Below are 18771 nucleotides of genomic sequence, written 5' to 3'. Positions count from 1 at the left end.
GCGTGCGTGCGTGCGTGCGTGCGTGCGTGCGTGCGTGCGTGCGTGCGTGCGTGCGTGTGTGTGTGTGTGTCGCTCCACTGCGGTATGCGCGTGCTGTCCTCTGTCGAGTGTGTGAGGGCGTGCGGCCACCAGCCTCCTCATTGTTCTGCGATCAAGTCGTTGCGTTAGGACGCCCCGCGTCGAGCCCTCGGGCGGGGGCGATGTCGAGCCTCCTCTTCTTCCTCACCTCCCTTTCTGTGGCCGTCGTTCAGACCTCAGCGCAGCCCCGGCCTCCCACACCTCCACCCCACATAGCCTCGAGCGCTCCGCTATCTCAACCCTTCAGCATTTCTGAACAAGGAGGGGAAGGTGGTTTCCCAGCCAAAAAGTTCCGGGTTGGGTCCCAATCGTCCGCAGACTACTTGGAGGCATGAGGTTTTCGATTGATTTATATTCAGTTGGATTGGGCAACTTCCTCGTCACACTGCCTCACTGGGGCTGAAAGATCTGAGGGGATAGCCACGTCACGACCGCTCACGGTGTGTCAGGTCCTGCTGGGCCTCAGGCATGACTCACCCGCACGTCCTTGATCTGAGAGACGGGATGTGGTCGTTCCTCTGTTGCTGCACGCTGGTCCCCGGGGTTTACAAGATGGTTTTCCTCCCGGTGGTTGAGTTGGTGCTTGTAGACATGCCCCTTGGCACATCCCTCGCACCCCCCAACCCCCCCCCCCCCCCCCCCTCCCTCCCATCCTCCTTCCCTCCCATCCTCCCGCCCACCCTACCGCACATCCCTCCAAGCGAGAATATCGGTTTGGCTTCCGTTGATGATTGATGTTGACGAACGGTGTAAGTTGAGGACGCCTGCTGGTCACGCGTGCTACTGCGTGTGTTGTGTCACTTGCGTCTCCTGCTGTGCTGCGGAGCCCGCCGAGAAGCCGGCCGACAGAGCGAAGGAGAAGAGAAGTAGGCATGAGGAGAGGCAGGGCCAAACTATTTGGTGCTCTGGGGATGTGTGAAGGGATGTTTTGACATAGGACACAGCTTCATGCCTCTTTTCATCATTTTCATTCTGGCTCACACGGGTTCAGACTGGTTTAAACAGTTGCACAATGGTTGTACCAGGTTCACACTGGTTTAACCAGGTTCTCCCTGGTTCAAACAGGTTCACACTGGTTTAACCCGTTTCCCACTGATTTAAACAGGTTCATACTGGTTTAGCCAGGTTCTCACTGGTTTAAACTGGTTCTTACTGGTTCGTACTGGTTCAAACAGGTTGGCATGTACGTGTGTGTGTCCTAGGAGGGCGAGGCGGTGGGCAGCGGGGTCCTACAGCTCCGCGTGTCGGACCAAGACGAGCCCAAGAACGGGCCCCCCTTCTCCTTCCACATCGTCAGCGGCAACGAAGACCGCCGCTTCCAGGTCGACCAGGGTGGTCTGCTGTCACTCGCTGCGCCGCTCAGAAAGAAAGTGCGCCCACGGCACCAGCTGAAGATACAGGTCTGTCAGTGCAATTCAACGTTGTTTGTATTACACATTTTATGCAAACGCTACTTAGCTCAATGTGAATGACATGAAACCTACATTAAAACAGAAATAAAAGACAAACATTACCAACACCACTAACCAGGAAGACGGATGGAATACATCCATCTTGGTAAATTGCAATCTAGGAATTTCTGTTGAACCCGACTCCCCCATAGCCAGAGGGAGACTGTGGTGTCCTTCACCACACCACTACTCGACCTGCAGGTCAGCATCCCTGAGATGCCTGCTCTCATTAGTGAACAGCAATGCAAGCACATAGATGTAGAGATTGAGAATGTAGGAGTTTGCTTAATTGTACCTTCAGGGGTTCCTAAACAAATGAATTGTACTAATCAATAGTCTAGGATCTCAACTGGGGAAGGAAGAACTTTAATAAATCGATAACAAGCTATGAATTCACATTAATAAACATAGTTCGGTCCTATTTTAGGCTAATATTATCAAAGAAAGGGGGTACTTAGAAGTATAGAACTTCTGACGGAAAACCTTATACACATATTTGAGGTTTTCAAATACGTGTACACAAATATTTTTGCTTAATATATGTGTGTGTGTGTATAATGTTATTATGTATTTGATCTGTAAATGTTATGCATCTATATACTACACGTACATACATTAATATACTATGACACATATTTAACGTGTGTATTCGATGCACATATGTAAGATGTGTATTTGATACATACATTTAAGATGTCTATTTGATACGTACATGTTAGATGTGTATTTGGTACGTATATGTTAGATGTGTATTTGATACATAAATGTTAGATGTGTATTTGTTATGTATATGTTAGATGTGTGTTTGATACATGAAGGTTAGATGTGTATTTGATACGCATATGTTAGATGTATATTTGGTACGTAGATGTTAGATGCGTATTTGATACGTCTATTTGACACTCATATATATCCGACGCTCTTTTGCGATGCGTGTACCTGATACGTTGTGCATCTATTTCCTGCGTGCGGGGGGACCAGGTGACGGACAGTGGCCACCCCCCCCTCTCCTCCATCTGCGTGGTGAACGTCAACGTGACGGAGCAGAGCCGCTACCCGCCCTCTCTGGTCCCGCTGGAGGTCTTCATCACCACCAAAGGGGGGCTCTTCGCCAACCGGGTCATCGGCCGGCTGCACGCCAGCGACCAGGACCCCCAGGACGTGCTGGCCTACAGCCTGGTCTCGGAGAGCCCCGCCGGGGCCCGCTTCTCCGTCGAAAGGGCCGACGGCAAGATCTGGGCGGACGAGGCCCTGGAGCCCGGCTCGTACGCGCTCAACGTCAGCGTGACCGACGGGAAGTTCAGCGTCTGGACCGGGGTCAAGGTTCACGTGTGGGTGGCAGACCAGCGCGTGCTGGACGCCGGGTTGACCCTCCAGCTGCTGGGGATGACCCCGGGAGAGTTCCTGGGAGATCACTGGAGAGGCCTCCAGCGAAGCCTGGGAGTCGCCCTCGGAGTGCCCCGGCAGGAGCTGCACCTGGCCAGCCTGCAGCATCTGCCCCACTCCCAGGTCCTGGAGGCCCTGCTGACCTGGAGGTCTCTCGATGGTTCGGTTCAGTCCCTCCCCACTACCCGTCTAGCAGGTGAACCACCTATCTTCAAATATTTCACTTTTTATACAATTTTTGGGAAACATTTCACAGAAGAACATGCAATCATATTATGTTCCAAATACTACATTTGTCCTGTACTTTTGCTGTGACACCCACAGTTATTATACTCATTGAGCCTGAAGCAGAAGGTTAAGATAGATTGAATTACGTTATATTTGAGCATGTACGTTTGTAAAAATAATTCCGCTGTGGGTGGCAGGTATTATCTCGGACCTGGAGGACTCCCTGGGGCTCAGCATCCAGAGTGTGAGCCATAACGGCTGCCTGGGGACAGGGTGCCCGGCGAGGGGCTGCAGGAACGCTGTACGGCTGGCGGGAGACCGACTCAACCACTACACCACCGCCAGAGCCAGCTTCATCACCCCTCACCACGCCTGGGAGAGTGTGTGTCCATGTAACGGTATGTACCGGCCCGTAAGAGGAATTGTGGTGGCCTGAACACATGATGAGTTTTCAGCAAAGCGCTGGATGCTAGGTTGGGCGTGACATGGACGTAGGCGATGTAGCTCAGGAAACTCGGAGACGCAGACGTTGTCTTTCGTTGTTTGTTTTATAATGTCAAACATAGGATGCGTTTCGAGAGGTCGGGGTAGTCATTTAGTAATCCCGTCGACAAACGCATACAAGCGTACACACAGCGAGCGGTACAAGACTAAACATACCAACCACTCAAATTGTGAGTGCATTTTTTATTCCTAAGGGAGCGCGAAAAGTGATTCATTTTGGTCAAGCCTCTTTCCTTAACAATGTGTTGCATGCCTCCATATCTCCATATCTTCTTCCTCCAGTGTGCCAGGCCTGCAGGCTGCACTTTGATTGTGACGTTTAATACCATTTTAATGAGGGCTAAGTGAACGGCTGCCTTCTTGGACACGCAGTGTAGCAACGCAGTGTAGTTACTGTAGCAACAAAAAAAAAAAAATCCTTAGTTGCATATAAGACGAATCCAATCGAATTGATTGGCGAATCTTCTGTAAAAACAAGAAAATCTGTAACTTCTGCAGATTGAATGTAATTTGGATGACATTTGATGTTGCGTATGGTCATTTTTTAGGCGCAATGGCCTAATCCTAGCAAGTGACACCAGCATGTTCATATTTAACCCCCCCGAGATCCCATACTTCATGTGTAATGCCAACTTCGACTGGGATAAGAAGGTCCGTCCTTTGGGTTCCAGGCTCGGCGCTGAGGTTCACGGGCGAGGACTACGTCAGGTACCTCCACCACATGGACGAGGACTCCCAGGCCTTCCGGCTCTCGCTGAGGTTCAGGACCTTCCAGAAACAGGGACTCCTCATGGCCACCAACGCCAGCGACTGGGGCACCTTACAGGTAGGTCTCCAGTCACGGTGGAGACCACCACATACACAACATCTCCTTGTGCGCTACCATCTTGTTTGTTTGACCGCAGCGCTCGTTGTTCTTCAAGAACAAGGTGTCCCTCCCCTAACCTCCTGATGTTCTCAGGAGGTTACATCCATATATATATAAGCCAGAATTGTATTGCGACCCTCCGAAAAGGTCTCACAATTTCAGTGAAACGACGAAGCAGAGGCGCCCGGATTTACACGAGTGTAGTCTCCTTGCCGCGCCATCTCCATTGAGCCCTATGGCAATGTATCCAGAGGCATTGCTTTGTGCCATTATTTCAAATCAATGTTTGTGTAGACTTGCACTTATGTGCGTCTTCTTTATCCTTAAAGGGTAAACACAATCTAAGTCTGGCGCCGGCAAGCTCGCAATCACCAAACCGCCTTCATGCAAGTCAAATGAGGCAGATATGTCCCTCTTATCTCTGAAATTAGAATGCATTTAGAGTTTTTTTTACCATGTGGCTATATGTAGACTTTTCTTTATTTTTATAAAACTGCATCTGTTTGGTGCAGATGGGTTTATATGCTGAGTTTTTATGAGAGAGGATATGTAAATGCTTGAATCGTAATTTCAAAAACCCGGGTGGGGGAAGGTATGAATTGTCAATTGTTTGCTGTTTTTCACATTGAAATAAGCTCTGAGCTTTGTGTTAATCTTTAGTCTGGTAATATGTGGTAGGAGCGCAATATATTGCTTACATTTAAATTCTAGGGAGGGATTCTTCCTCCTTTCACACTGGGTCTCAGCAGCTTTTACTCTCCGTCACTGTCTAGGTCTAGGGTCGATCGGGGTCTAGGATTAATGGTTGTTTCATGTGGTATGCATGTTGGATGAATCATTTCCGTACGCTTAACGCCTGACCATATCTTAGGGGTTGAGCTCATATTAGCATACAGATTATGAACGATATTGCTGTCTGGGCTGAAACCCCCACTGGCGTTGAGTTAGAATCATTTCATTGGTGACCTTTTTTTCTGCAGTGGTATGGCCTGGCTCGGTTGACCTGGCCTGCAATCTATCCTTGGATCGGTATGAGTGACCAACTGTATATTCGGTATGGGCGATGAATGCGTTGGCCTATAGTCCATTGTCAATTTATTGAGCTGACCCTTCTCTTGTTGCCGATGAGAACCGTTTATTGTACCACAGTAAAAGCGCTCCATGATTTGAATGGAATAATGAAGCATTGATCTTCTCAGCCTCTTGAATAATTCTTTAAAGCGATTATGGAGCCGTGATGTGCAATGGAAACACCACGCCTCACGACGGAATACTAAATCATTCTGAGGAAAACTCAACGCCCGGGACTCTGTTGGGGATTAAGAGCTACACTCGGAGAGTGACACGTCTGCGAAGGGCTCCCTTCCTGTGTTCAGAGTGAGGAGGAACGTCAGAAGGACCGGTCAAACGCCGTCTTCAGAGACGTCCCATGCAACTCTTTTCTTTTCTTGACATCTGAGAGGCTTCCCGACGATACGAGAGACTGTTGATGCTCGTCCACTGAACTCCCTTTGACGCAGCGCGGCAACGCACATTCAACTTCCCTCGTCTACCAAGCCCTCACATCTCCTCAATAACTCCGTCCATTTTGCTTCTGCTAATTCCCTTTCATGTCAACCAGGAAGGTATCAACCTCCTGAAATGTAAATGGTAGCCAAGGTAACACAAAGGTGCATCGGTGAACAGGTTGACTTGTCAGAGAGGGGAAAATGGCCTCCTCTACAGGAAGTGACAGCTCAGATGTGGAGGTGTAAGGGGGAGAGCAGATGAAAGACGGCCCCGATAACAGAATCCCAGCATGCCTTAGGGACCCCACAGACACCTACAGACACGCACACGCACATGCACGTGCACATGCGTTATCTGCTCACACTCTGTCCATTCTATGATTTTTAACTGAAACGTAATGAGTTTAAGGAGGACGAAAAATGAACCGTCCTTGAGATCTGGTTCTCTTTGCGCCGTTCCTAAAGCAGGTGTTGATTGAGTGACCAATAGGAACTCTCCCTGACATCTCCGACTGTCTTCCCACAGTTGACCAACGGGGAGCTGCAGTTCCAGTACCGCTGTGGCAACGGCCTGCCGGGCTCCCTGGTCTTGCGGGCGGTGCCGGCGTCGGACGGCCGCTGGCACCGCCTGCAGCTGGTGGTTAACTCCACCCGCATGTGGCTGACCCTGGACGACGAGCACACCGCCTCCAACGCCACCGAGCCCTGCCGCATGATGCGCTCCCACGGCGCCCTGCTCCTGGCCTCCGCCGGCCCCGACGGCCCCGTCCGCGCCCGGGGACTCCCGCCCGCGTTCATTGGCTGCCTCGAGGGCCTCGAGGTCAACGGGCAGCCGGTCAAGGCGGGGGACGCGGGTCAATGGGCAGGCCCCGGCCTCCGGCGGGTGTTCGGGGCGTACCAATGTTGCAACCGGCTAGGGGGGTGCTCCCCTGGCCTGTGCCAGAATGAAGGAGTCTGCGAGGAGACGGCTGAGGGAGGTGGGTCTTCTGAGAGTTTGTTCTTTCCAGTTAACCTGACGTAGAAACGTGTAAAATGATTATTATCACTATATTTATCACAGGCGTTTTTACTTGATTAATTCCCAACATTCATGAGAATTGTATCTCCTAAGGAGAGGAAAGTGTTGCTTAAATTGAAACAAAGGATCCTTAGGTGGGTTGTAGCGGTATGACATACTGCATATCTGAATGAATTCTCTCTGTGCGACAAAGAGGAAACCTCAATCAGAGGCTCAGTATTTGCATTGTGTTTGCATTATTTAAGAAAATCCAAGCGACATCTTGTGCTTTGACTCCTTCCATTACTGAAAGAGAGGCTTGATAAGCACAGCGACATCAGTATCCATTTGTAAAATGTAAATACGGTGGAGACTATTGCCGTTCTTCCTGGCAGTCGGGTTATAAAAGTATAAAAGGAAAGCCTAGAAGGATTTTGATCCATGCTGTACTGAGGCAACATAGCAATCCGCGTAAGCCCCTCAGAAAACACTCAGAGATGCCGTTCACGCTGAAGCTGTGTGTTTGTGCCGCGGTTCACCTGGGGTTCTCAGACGACCTGCTAGCCTGACGCTATGGGAGGAGGGCTAGCAGGTGAACCTCTCCACCCTAGAATAACGTTTCTAGGGTGTCAAATATTATTATCAAATAAATATATTTTCCATATTAAATGATGATATATAATAGAAGTGTATTGCTAATGCAGTATACATTTCATTCCTATATTATACATTTATCTATACTCACTGAACAGTCATTACATAAGGACCTTAAACGAGGACTATAAAGTCTATCATGGGGTTAGATCAAATAAACCTACGCCAACCACACAATACCCAGAGTGACTTTGTCTGTGTGTCCAACCTGATAATGAACCATCCTCTCACCCTGAACACCGGCTCGGCTTGGGGGGTCCCTGGGGATGCAGACTCTAACACATTTGGGTTGGTGTTTGATCTCTCCTCCAGAGCCGCAGTGCCGTTGTCCCGGGAACCACCACGGCCCGCGCTGCTCGCTCGCAGACAACCCCTGCTTGTCCCAGCCGTGCACACACGGGGCCGTGTGCACGCCCAAGCCCGTGGGATACTTCTGCAACTGCTCCCAGGACATCCCTGGCGCACGGTGAGACACACTGGGAAAGAATACTGACATTTTGCGTACATGGTCACTATAAACATACACGTATTACGTACACACACGCGCAAACACAGACTGGAACCTCAACCTTCTTTGAAAGTCTGGTCACCAAAACTTTCAAGCTTTAAATTACATATTAAAAGGAAGTTGGTTTGGGGATGTTCCCTGGACCTTTCTTGGACTTCTCTCCACTGTCTTGGCACCATGCTGGCCTTCCCCAGGGAGCTGCAAAACGGAAAGAGGAATTCACCGTCAGGCTTGCCTGGAGTGCTCAATAGCAGCAGTAAATATCAAATGCAATGGCCAGTCACTCGACGGGCTCGGCTAGGTGTCTGTGCAGCGCAGATAAAAGAACTTAGGAAAACACCTGTCTTACATTCCGTCTGGTCTCTTGTGGCCCAAATTGGACCGCCGCTCTCCCGCCAAGAATCTGCTCTTGTCCTGGTTGTCTCCCCAGTTCCACGTTGTTGTTGTTGTTGTTGTCAACAACAAAACTTGGCTTCAAACTGTTCTGTAATGGGCACACTTAACTTTATACATCATGTCAGGCTTTTCTCTTAAACTTAAAATTAAATAATGCGTTTTGGCCAGTAAAGTCTGGCTAGGAGGGGAATGAGTGTTAATGATCGATAATCTATCAGAAATTCATGACGCAAAGTGGCGTTTTAGTGTCCAGGAAGCCCAACACTCTCTTTGACAAGAACATTAACCATTACCTTGATGGAGCTTCGCACATCCACACCTCTGCGGCGGTAGCATTACCATCCTGGCGTTGGCGTGCCTACAACTAGACCTGAGTTAGGAAGGGATCAGAAGCAGAGTCCATCGTTCAATAACTGATCGGAGGAGACTGGCAAAAACCTTTTTTAGCAACTGTATCAAAAATAGCGTAGATTCCTACGTCCAACATCGTAGAAGATATGCGTAAGTATATATAAGGTATATATAAGTTCAGGACACACAATGAATAACTCAGAATGAATAACCCGGATTCACAGGGTTAAGGAAAACAATTGCTCACCCAAAGACCAGGCCATGTAACGTGATCATAACAGTTTGCCTCTGTACTCCTGATAGGTGCCACAACCTGATCGATGGATGTTCACCGAGCCCCTGTGGAGGAGGGCATGGCTGCAAGTTAATTGAGGGGTACGCCCACTGCGACCCCCTGCCCCTGGTAGGTTCCACCTCCACCGACTCAATAAACCTTTCTGTTTTCCACCTATCCGATGGTCTGATATAAATGACTCAGTATTTTGCCTTGTGGCAGAAGCTGTTGCCCAAAGTGACCTACAGAGATTTCAGATACATGTCAAAGGAGAGCAGGGAAGGGTTAAAGGTGACATATTATACCACCAGATGGAGTGTGATTAGCCATTACAAGCCGTTTTGAAAACCTGCCTCTTCTGACATCACAAGTGGGCGTGTCCACCTAGATGTATGACGGATAGATGAGCAACGTTTGCTACAGTCCACTGGGTAGGCTGGTAAGACTGATTTATCCAGCATACGTCTAGGTGGACACGACCACTTGTGATATGAGAAGAGGAAGATTTGCAAAACGGCTTGTAATGGCTAATCACACCCACACCTGGTGGTATAATATCACCTTAAAGGCATATTGATCACAGGATGCCAACAGGTCGAATGCGTAAATTAGTCAACCTACGCTAATCCACGAATCAACCGTCAGTCTAGGGCTAATAGGTCGACCAATGAATCAATCAATCAGTGAACTCAGCGACCGATGCTCTGTCACCCGTCCAGGTGTCGACCATGATTGGCATGGTGGAGATCATGGAGATCTGCGCCTGCGTTCTGGGCCTGCTCCTCCTCGTCGCCGGCTTTGTGTGCGTGCGGAAGCGCTACGTCAGCCACAATAAGAAGAAACCTGAGTGTGTCCAGGACTCCAACGGGTAGGAACACCAACAGCTGTTGTGCTTTCACCCTGGGCCATCAGTGGTTCTCAACCTGAGGGTTGCGACCCAGAAGCGGCTCCCAGCCGGGGACCAAATGGGTCTCCCAATGGCCAAAAATGATGTGCTGACCTTTTACCCTTCAGCATTTTTAAACCAAATATGGACCTAGAATGTATCTATCAACCACGTCATTACAACAAGCATTTGCATGAAGCAAACATTTTCCCTACTCCCTTGTTGAGACGAATATTGAAAACTTGAAAAATGCTCTTAACATTACATTATGAACGGATGAAAAATGGGGGATTCATTACTAATTACGTTTTGGTACAGCACCTCTTCATTCTGTACAAGGATGAGCGAATTTTCTCGTTTTTAAATTAAAACAATCTACCCATCATTCGCTGCCGCTGGAAAAAATAAAATAAAAAAATAAAATAAATTCCCTACCTACCCATGACCTCAAGTGACAACCAACAGGAACCAAACTTTATTTTTTTTTTAGGCCTCATCAAACTGTCTTTTGAATTCCACTGGCTTCTTGTCCCTCCCAGCTACTCCCAGCCTAGTCTGACCAAGAGCATGATGAAGGGCCCCCCGGAGGGGTACCCCATGGAGATGAGCTCCTTGGCGCACTCCCCCACCACCAACGACCTGGACAGCACCCCCTTCAGGTCGCTGCGGCCCCGCAGTCAGGTCATCTCCGCGGGGGGCGGGGTCCCCTGCTGCCCGAGGCCTCAGGGGCCCGTGGTGTGCAGCGTGGCCCCCAACCTCCCGGCCAGACCCCCGTCCAGCTCCGACAACGACTCTATCAGGAAGAACCAGTGGGACATGGACTACGAAGGTAGTGCGTGTGTGTGTCTGCGTGTGTGTGTGTGTGTGTGTGTGTGTGTGTGTTTGGGTCGGGTGAGAGAGAGTGTGTGTGTGTTTGAGTGTGTGTCTGTAACAATGAAGAAAATCAGTGTTTGAGTGTGTGCATGAATCTATCTGATGCTTTAATTTGCTATTTCATAACTAAGAGTTTTGTGGAGCTCTAAAGGTCCCAGGGTCATTGGGAAGGTGATCCAGGGGACGAAGGCCTGATTTTGAAGGCTGTCACCTGCAGAGTGTTTAGACAGTAGTAGGCCTACTGAGTGGGGGACATATCCAGGATCTATCCCACCCCCTCTGACACTCTCTTGCAGTTCATGCGGGCCCATTTTTTTCTCTCTCGTCTCTCCACTCACTACATATCTCCATCTACTCCCCTCTCCCTCTCACTAGATCCCCCTCTCTCTGTCCCTCTCTCCCCCTCTCTCTCTCTCTCCCCCTCCATCCCATTATCTCTCTTCCTCCCTCTCCCTCTCGCTCTCTCGCTCTACCTGTCCATCTCTCTCAGTCCCTTTACCGTCCATTCTCTAATCCTCTGTCGTTTTTTATGGGTCCTATCAGACTCGGGTAGAGTCAAGCATTGCTGGGCACACGCTCCACCGAGCGCCATACATAGGGGCCGGGGGGTGAACCTGATGAGGATGTGGTAGGGGGATGGGGGGGGGGGCCTGGTTTAGGAGCCTTTGATCCTCTCGTCTCTATGGGAACCATTCCCAGGGCATTTCCCTCCTTGGCATCCCATTCATCCCAGGGTTCGGGCCGGTGCGGGGGGGGGACGACTTATGTTTGATCCTCAAGGTCGTCTCTTGCTTCCCTGCTTGCTTCTTCCTTCCATGCATTAGGACAACAAGTTGTCCTGGTTTACACCGACCACAACCTAGGCTTTTGAGTAGCAACTTTACTCTTACTTTTATTGAGAAACGTTTTCAACGGCAAGGACATTAATGAAAACCAAATCGTCAAATGTGATGTTCTAAAAACGAAGAAATCATGCGAATAGCACGGCACAAGATTTGCGGAATTGCAAAATAGATAAACAATACAAACTTCGCCTTCGCCTTGAATTATTTTAACTTTCCGCAAAATTCACATGAAGCTGTGTATTGGAAAGCCTGTCAGTGTTGAGATTCTCTCAACTTCACTCACGTCCTGACTCCTGATTCAATCACAAAAGCAGATATTTGCTTCGCTTTTGGTTTGACAACAGCTTAAATTGTCTTATAAGCCTAGAAGGACAGCTGCAGGCAGTAACTTGGTGTTTGGTGAGAGCACCATGGACGAAAGCAGCCAGAAAACAGAATTAAAGTATTTATCTCGTCTCTCAGTCTTTATATATATTTTTTCTATCGTTATTGCATCTTTGCTTGTCATCATAGAGCAATAGGAATGATGACAATAGATCCATCCACAACAGTTTCATCAGGCGTGTAAAAGCGGCCTGATATCTCTTCGCGTCTTAATCTCCTTAATATGAGATGATATAGATAGAGAAAAAGGATGTAGATATAGCTCCCTGCCAATTGTATTAAACCCAATATTGTTAATTCATTACCGTTATTATTATGGGATGATGTAATGAAGAGTGTAACACAGCGATGTATCTCCCGTCTGCCCCCCCCCCCCAGTGTACCCGGCCGACCCGGACTACTTCGGCCATCCCGCCGCGCGGGGCTTCCCCCAGTTCGACATCGTGGAGGACGCCTACTCCACCGGCACCACCGACTCCCGCCGCAACTCGCGCTTCGGGGGCTTCCCCTTCCCCCTGGAGCGCAGCGACCGCCGGGCGCCGCTGCCGCCCTGCTACAGCAACCAGAACCTGGACGACTTCCTGGGGCCGGACGGCCTGCCGCTGCCCAGAGCCCAGTGCCCCAACGAGTATACGGCCGTCAGCTACTACCCCAGCGCGCGCACACGCAGCCTGGACAACGTGTCGGGCGGCTACAAGAGACTCAGCATGCGCCTGAGCATGGCCATGCCGTCGTACGCCGAGGACGACAGCCTGCCGCCGCTGCCGTCGCTGCCCTCGCCGCCGCCGCCGCTGCCGCCGCCGCCCATAAACGGCACCAAGGCCGAGACCCGGCCCGCGGGGCAGACCCCCAGGGTCTCCTACGGGGGCTCGGACCTGGTGGAGAGCGACTACGGCAGCTCCGAGGAGGTCATGTTCTAGTGGGATACGTTCTGTTCTCGAGGCGGACAGGACGCAGGGTGAACCAGCGGGGGGGGTCGGTTGGAGGTTCACAAACGTTTCTCTGCCTGAGGGAGACTTCAAACCTCCTTCCCCAGAACAGCGTTAGCGACAGCTGATGGTTAACAACAAAGGAGAAGAGGTCTGCTACCCTTCATGACAGAGTCACAAAGAAAGTGTAGCAGACTGCTACAGAAGAAGTTTGAGTTTTCAGGTCAGAAGCCAGCCCCTGCTATATCGCACCTTTTGTGTCTGCCCAACCCCCCCCCACCAAGTGGGAATGAATTGACCATTGATTACCATTTAGGAAATGCATTATTATTTTTTTTGTTACATCGAGAGTAGTCGAAACCACGTAGAAACCACTTGCAGGGGTCATAGTGGCCTGAATGAAAAAAAAACGTCAATTTAGTCCATTCCATTTATCCATGTGTTGTGTTTGTTCTATGAATTAGTGATGCGTGTGCTCTGAGTTAAATATGTTTGTGCTTTGATGCAAAAGCAGATTTGGATGGATTTGGATGGCTTGGATGTTGTTGCTCTGGCAGCGGCTGCTACCGGCTCTTAAAGCAATTGGATTATAACAATCCTTTGTCGATCTCGTCGTCAGGGATGGTTGCATTTCAAGAAAGAATTGACATAGGTTGTGTTTGCATTTGTATGATTCATATTTTTGGTAAAAAAAAAAAGGAAATATAAATGGAAATTACAGAGCTAAAAAGCGGGGGGGGGGGGGGTGTATCTATAGCTTCTACACGTTTCTATGGCACATCTAGACTTAAGTGAATTACATTTCATGCTGAAACATTTCATCGAATGGCCTGTCCTTGTGGTTGAATAACACGGGGCTGGATCCTCGTGGCTATCTTAGAGAAAACATTCATACCCAGGACTAAATAAGTATTGGAATAGATGTGTTGCCTCTGTAAATATCAAAGCTTTTATTTTCTGCTGTACTCTTGTTATTTCCTCGATTTTTTTAATTGGTGTGCGATGGAACTGTGTTTAGTTACAGTAGTAGATAAACGTATTCGCACAAAAAGGGAGCTACTCAGCAATAGATCAAATAGATTCCTGCCCCCCACTTCATAGCTCGATATCAGCGCAGGAACCCCGAAGAAAACCAGTTCAAAGCCCTGGAGTAATGTGGATCAAATAAGAGCATACAAGCCCCATTAATACGGCTGATCAAGTACCTCTTCCAGAGACACCAAGACAGAAACGTTTAGAACTGTTATCGTTGAGCATTATTAGTCGTATTAAAGTGGTCAGGTTTAATATTGTAGTAGCCTAGGCGTCTTAAAAGGAAAGCAACTGATCATTTCTATGTTAACATTATTGATCATCAACCATTTAACATTTAACAAATTCATCAGTTGTAGATACACTTATTTCACTAAGTTAACGCAAGGCATAATGTTTAGGCATATCAAGGACAATTTTTGATCTTCTCAGGTACGCTTAATGGTACGCATACTCTGTGGAGGTGACTTATCAGAAAAATATCTGTGGACCTACCTGTGTGCACGATGCCCTTTGATGTTATCTAATCCATGTAGTTAAAACATGCAACAAGCGCACATAAATTACACATCTACTTCATTTTGGCAATAAAACAAATGTCCGTAGAGATGTGTTTGTGGACCTTATGCTTACTGTTTTGGATGTCCGTGTTGCTAGCTGTTTGTGCGTAGGATCGGGTCAACTGAATGTACTTTACTTGTGTTTTGATTGTTCACTTTTGTGTAACAAATGTGGGGTACGACAAGCTCCATGTTTTGGTTTGTTCTTCTCTGTGAGAGATGTTATTAATGCTGTCTACATTTTTATTTTGTTTTTCAATATTGTAAAAGAATGAATAAAGATATAAAATAAAGATATATAAATAAAAATATACATTGAATTGTGGAAAGTGCAAGACTTCAACTGGAACAAGGAAAGAGATCCGAAACCACCAAAGTTTAAGAATTGTATTTAGAAGGGTTAGGGTTAACCCATTAAAAAAATAATTAAAAAGCTGAGCTGGTCTGCAGAACACCCGCTTCTCCAGGTTCAGCACATCTTTTATAACCTCGCTTCTGTGATTCCTCCCATGAGCTCCAAGCCAGGGTTGTTCTCAAACAATCCCAATACATAGCTTCACCACCAACCAACTTCTGTCATTTTCGTTATTCTGGGATTTTTGTATCAGACACTTTCATCAATGTGCCATTCACATATCTTGTTATTAAAGCCCTGAAGACGACAGACTTTTCACGCCATCAATTCTGTCGGAGTAACTGCTTTGTGTCACCTTGGTTAATTACCAGGCCTGAATATTAGTACCGTTGGCAAATAACATTGGATGATCTTTCTAAGAAGCAGCATTCACCTCAGGAGATTGTATTTTTCCACGGTTAAGTCATTCATATAGCATGTAAGGCTGTATATGCTAAGATATTGATTATAATCCTTCTAAAGGCATAGTAAAAATGGTAGGGTCTGATCCACGACTTTCCACAGAGCAAGCATCAGGAAGAAGTTGCTGAATGAAGATGCAGGTGAACATGCAGAGGGTGCATTTACACACACTTGGCTTCAGCCCTAGCTACTATAGCGGCGCAATCCAATGAATTTTCAATAGTAAGAGGCTGGATGTGCAGTTGGGAGTAGCTGTATGTTATGCAAAGCGAGCCAGAGGCCACAATGGAAGGAATTGCAAAAGTTGTAACTATTTTGGTTAAATCTCGAGGCGTCGGAAATTTATCAGGGGAAAGGTAGGCCTATATGGAAATCGAAAAGAAACATGAATCTGTTTGCCATGCATCCCACAACCTGACACCAACCTAAAAGGACATCAAAGACCTGAACGAAGGGAAGAATGCATACAGGTTGCTAATAATGTTGTGATATAATATGCTTAAAATCTAAATTGGTTTCAAACTTGTAGATTCTTACATGGCAGTTTTTCAAATAATATTATATATACTAATACAATAATCACAGCATTGTGTTCTGCTGCAGATAGTGGACGGGGAATTGGAATGAACAGTCGCTATTATTTGTGTAGAACCAATGCAAGGTCTAATTTGTCTATATTACGTCACACATACATTGACATGCATCTTTAAGATATAAACTACAGATGTCGCCGCATGAGCATTTTCTGAAGAAAATGTGCGTGGTTTCGTGAGCGCATGCTCGTCGTGTGAGCAATATTCCGTGAGTATGCTGACATGCTAGCAAGGCTAATGAGAGAGCACTAGATGGGTTGAAAAATATGGCTAATTTATTTGATTTGATTGTGAGTTATAGCGCCCCTTGTGGCTAAGGAGGTACTTTACGTTTTGGAGGCCTGCTTATGCCCGGTTTTTAGACGTGCATGTTACGAGCTATACCTACCGGACTCTATCTGATTCTGTTAGCCAGCCCGTAACTCATCGTCTCTCCCTACGCGTTGCATTGAACTTCAAGCAGGGACCTGAACTTCCCTGGGGGAGTGTGATCTAACTTATCTCGGTGCGTGAGATACTGACCACTGTCTGGACCGCAGTCATCGCATGCGAGCAGTGACTCTGTTTGGGTAATTTGGGTCTACAGTTCATTTTTATCGATTTGTTCAAGGTTTCAAAAAATATTCAAGGTACAGCAAAGTATATCTCGACAGCAAAACAATTCAGCATGTCAAATAAAGCACAAGATAACAAGTTTCAGATTCTGTAACAAAACGACTCCTACCAGGTGTTCAGGCTTGGAGTGGTTGATTTACGCATTTTTGCTCCATTTACTTTCAATATAAAATATTGTAGGAGTAGATAATTATGCAAAATATGGAGGTAGGAAAGGTAAAAATAATAATAAGACACATGATTACAATTGTGTGGCACGCTTTGCAACCACACTCTAAATTCATTGAGATGGATTGGCGTTTCTGAACTGTGATAACGACTCTAATAATTGACATTTCAAGAAATTGCTTCCGGACCTACTCGAGCAGAGCATTACAAGGCCAAGAACGTCACCATGAACGATTCCTAGTGTGAGTGCACATAAAGAAGATAGACACCTTGCAGCAGTGGTCAGAGGCCAGGGCTGATTTAAACAACAGTGTCGCTGAGCAAGACATCTTTCTTTATCATTCTCATTGCCGCTTACTTGAAATGCTTGAATGCAGTATGCACATAGCTTTACTGCTATGCGCAGACTTTGGAATCCACACACACACACAAAAATTCACAAACACAAACCCAAGTACACACCTCGACCTTGCACAAACATACTCCCACACAAGAATACACAAGCAGATCCACACACACTGGCACACAGCAACTTGGATAAAAAAAAGAAAAGAAAACGCACATGTCTTCATAGACACAACATGCATGAAAAAATATTCAAATGCTTATCCTTGTGTGCATTTTGCCGCAGGTTTATCTGCGTCATGTCTCTGATAAATATCCCCTCAATGCCTCCTTATGCATGCCAAATTCGCAGCAGTATAAGGTAATGTGTCAATCAACTGTGTGTGTGTGTGTGTGTGTGTGTGTGTGTGTGTGTGTGTGTGTGTGTGTGTGTGTGTGTGTGTGTGTGTGTGTGTGTGTGTAGGCTTACAAGAGAGTTTTATCTGCCCAGACATCAAACAGCTTTAATTAATTTTACTGCCCTGTATCACAGCCGTATTAAAGCCAGCACAGAATGTACGGGTGTGTGCCCATGTGTGTGTGCACATACATGTGTGCGTGCAACGCTGAATGCCTGGTAAAAAGCCATGTGTAATGTGGTATGAATGAGCTTTGTTCCAACGCTTATAACCTTGCAGTGTCTACTTTTCCACACCATAACTCAGAATGAACACCCTCTCATAGCCAATTGGAACAGGTCAATTTCCAATATCGGACGTACAGCTAATTAAGGGCCTTGAGAATGGAATATTGATCACATATTTAGCTCAAATGGTAACAAGGCCCAGAGGAAGCAGCAAACAGGATCCAACCAGCATACATTAACTGATTAACTGAGTTTATTCTAATGCTCAGATACACGTGATACTATATAAAAAATATATGTCTTTCTTTTTTTTTTTTTAAATCAGATAAAAAATTGTAAACACAAACCCCATCGTCTTAACCATGGAATATTATTCCATGGAGTCTGAGCATATCACATCACCATAGCACCAGACAGTGGCGAAACTACCGGGGTGGCAAGGGGTGGCAGCTGCCACCCCCCAAAAAATGCTTGCCACCCCACTTGCCACCCAGGTTGTTAGAAGTGTCTCCAATATACATTTATTGAATGGTATTATATTTTTTGCTACTGAAGCTGTTGATCTCATTGGTAACTTGTTTAAGTTTAAGAACTAAAATCTTTATGTCCCCCCTCCCCTGTAAAATGGTTGAGTCCATGAATCCTATTTGCTCTCTTCTCACCGTGCGCATCTGCCGCTTCATTCAAATGAAGGCAGAAACGGTTTGAAAGCCAAAGAACTGGAGACAAGCCAACTGTACGCTTGCAGTAATGAAAAAAGATATATCTAAGCATCGAGGTGACAGCCCAAGTCAACCAATCAGGCAGGGATTCCCCAGAACTCCGGCCAAATTGTCCGATTGAAATTTGCTAATATTTGTCTTAATAATAGTCTGCTGACAGCGCCCCCTCCTATC

The 18771-nt window shown here is 47.1% G+C and overlaps 1 protein-coding gene across 1 annotated transcript in view; it reads left to right on the top strand.

Moving 5' to 3' along the window:
- Nucleotides 1–15302, top strand: part of fat2 (FAT atypical cadherin 2) — a 55863-nt gene extending 40561 nt beyond the window's left edge. Inside the window, exons 20-29 of the mRNA XM_060063682.1 lie at nucleotides 1281–1478; nucleotides 2511–3111; nucleotides 3341–3541; nucleotides 4319–4473; nucleotides 6550–7000; nucleotides 7987–8140; nucleotides 9233–9332; nucleotides 9923–10071; nucleotides 10629–10918; nucleotides 12570–15302. Of these exons, the coding sequence (XP_059919665.1) occupies nucleotides 1281–1478; nucleotides 2511–3111; nucleotides 3341–3541; nucleotides 4319–4473; nucleotides 6550–7000; nucleotides 7987–8140; nucleotides 9233–9332; nucleotides 9923–10071; nucleotides 10629–10918; nucleotides 12570–13111 (2841 nt within the window). The 3' untranslated portion in view covers nucleotides 13112–15302. The remainder of the gene's footprint in view (nucleotides 1–1280; nucleotides 1479–2510; nucleotides 3112–3340; nucleotides 3542–4318; nucleotides 4474–6549; nucleotides 7001–7986; nucleotides 8141–9232; nucleotides 9333–9922; nucleotides 10072–10628; nucleotides 10919–12569) is intronic.
- Nucleotides 15303–18771: the final 3469 nt, after the last annotated feature.

Source organism: Gadus macrocephalus, chromosome 10 (genome assembly GCF_031168955.1).
Source record: "Gadus macrocephalus chromosome 10, ASM3116895v1".
NCBI lineage: Eukaryota > Metazoa > Chordata > Actinopteri > Gadiformes > Gadidae > Gadus > Gadus macrocephalus.
Note: the sequence above shows the minus strand (reverse complement) of the source record. Positions and strands in the feature narration are given on the sequence as shown.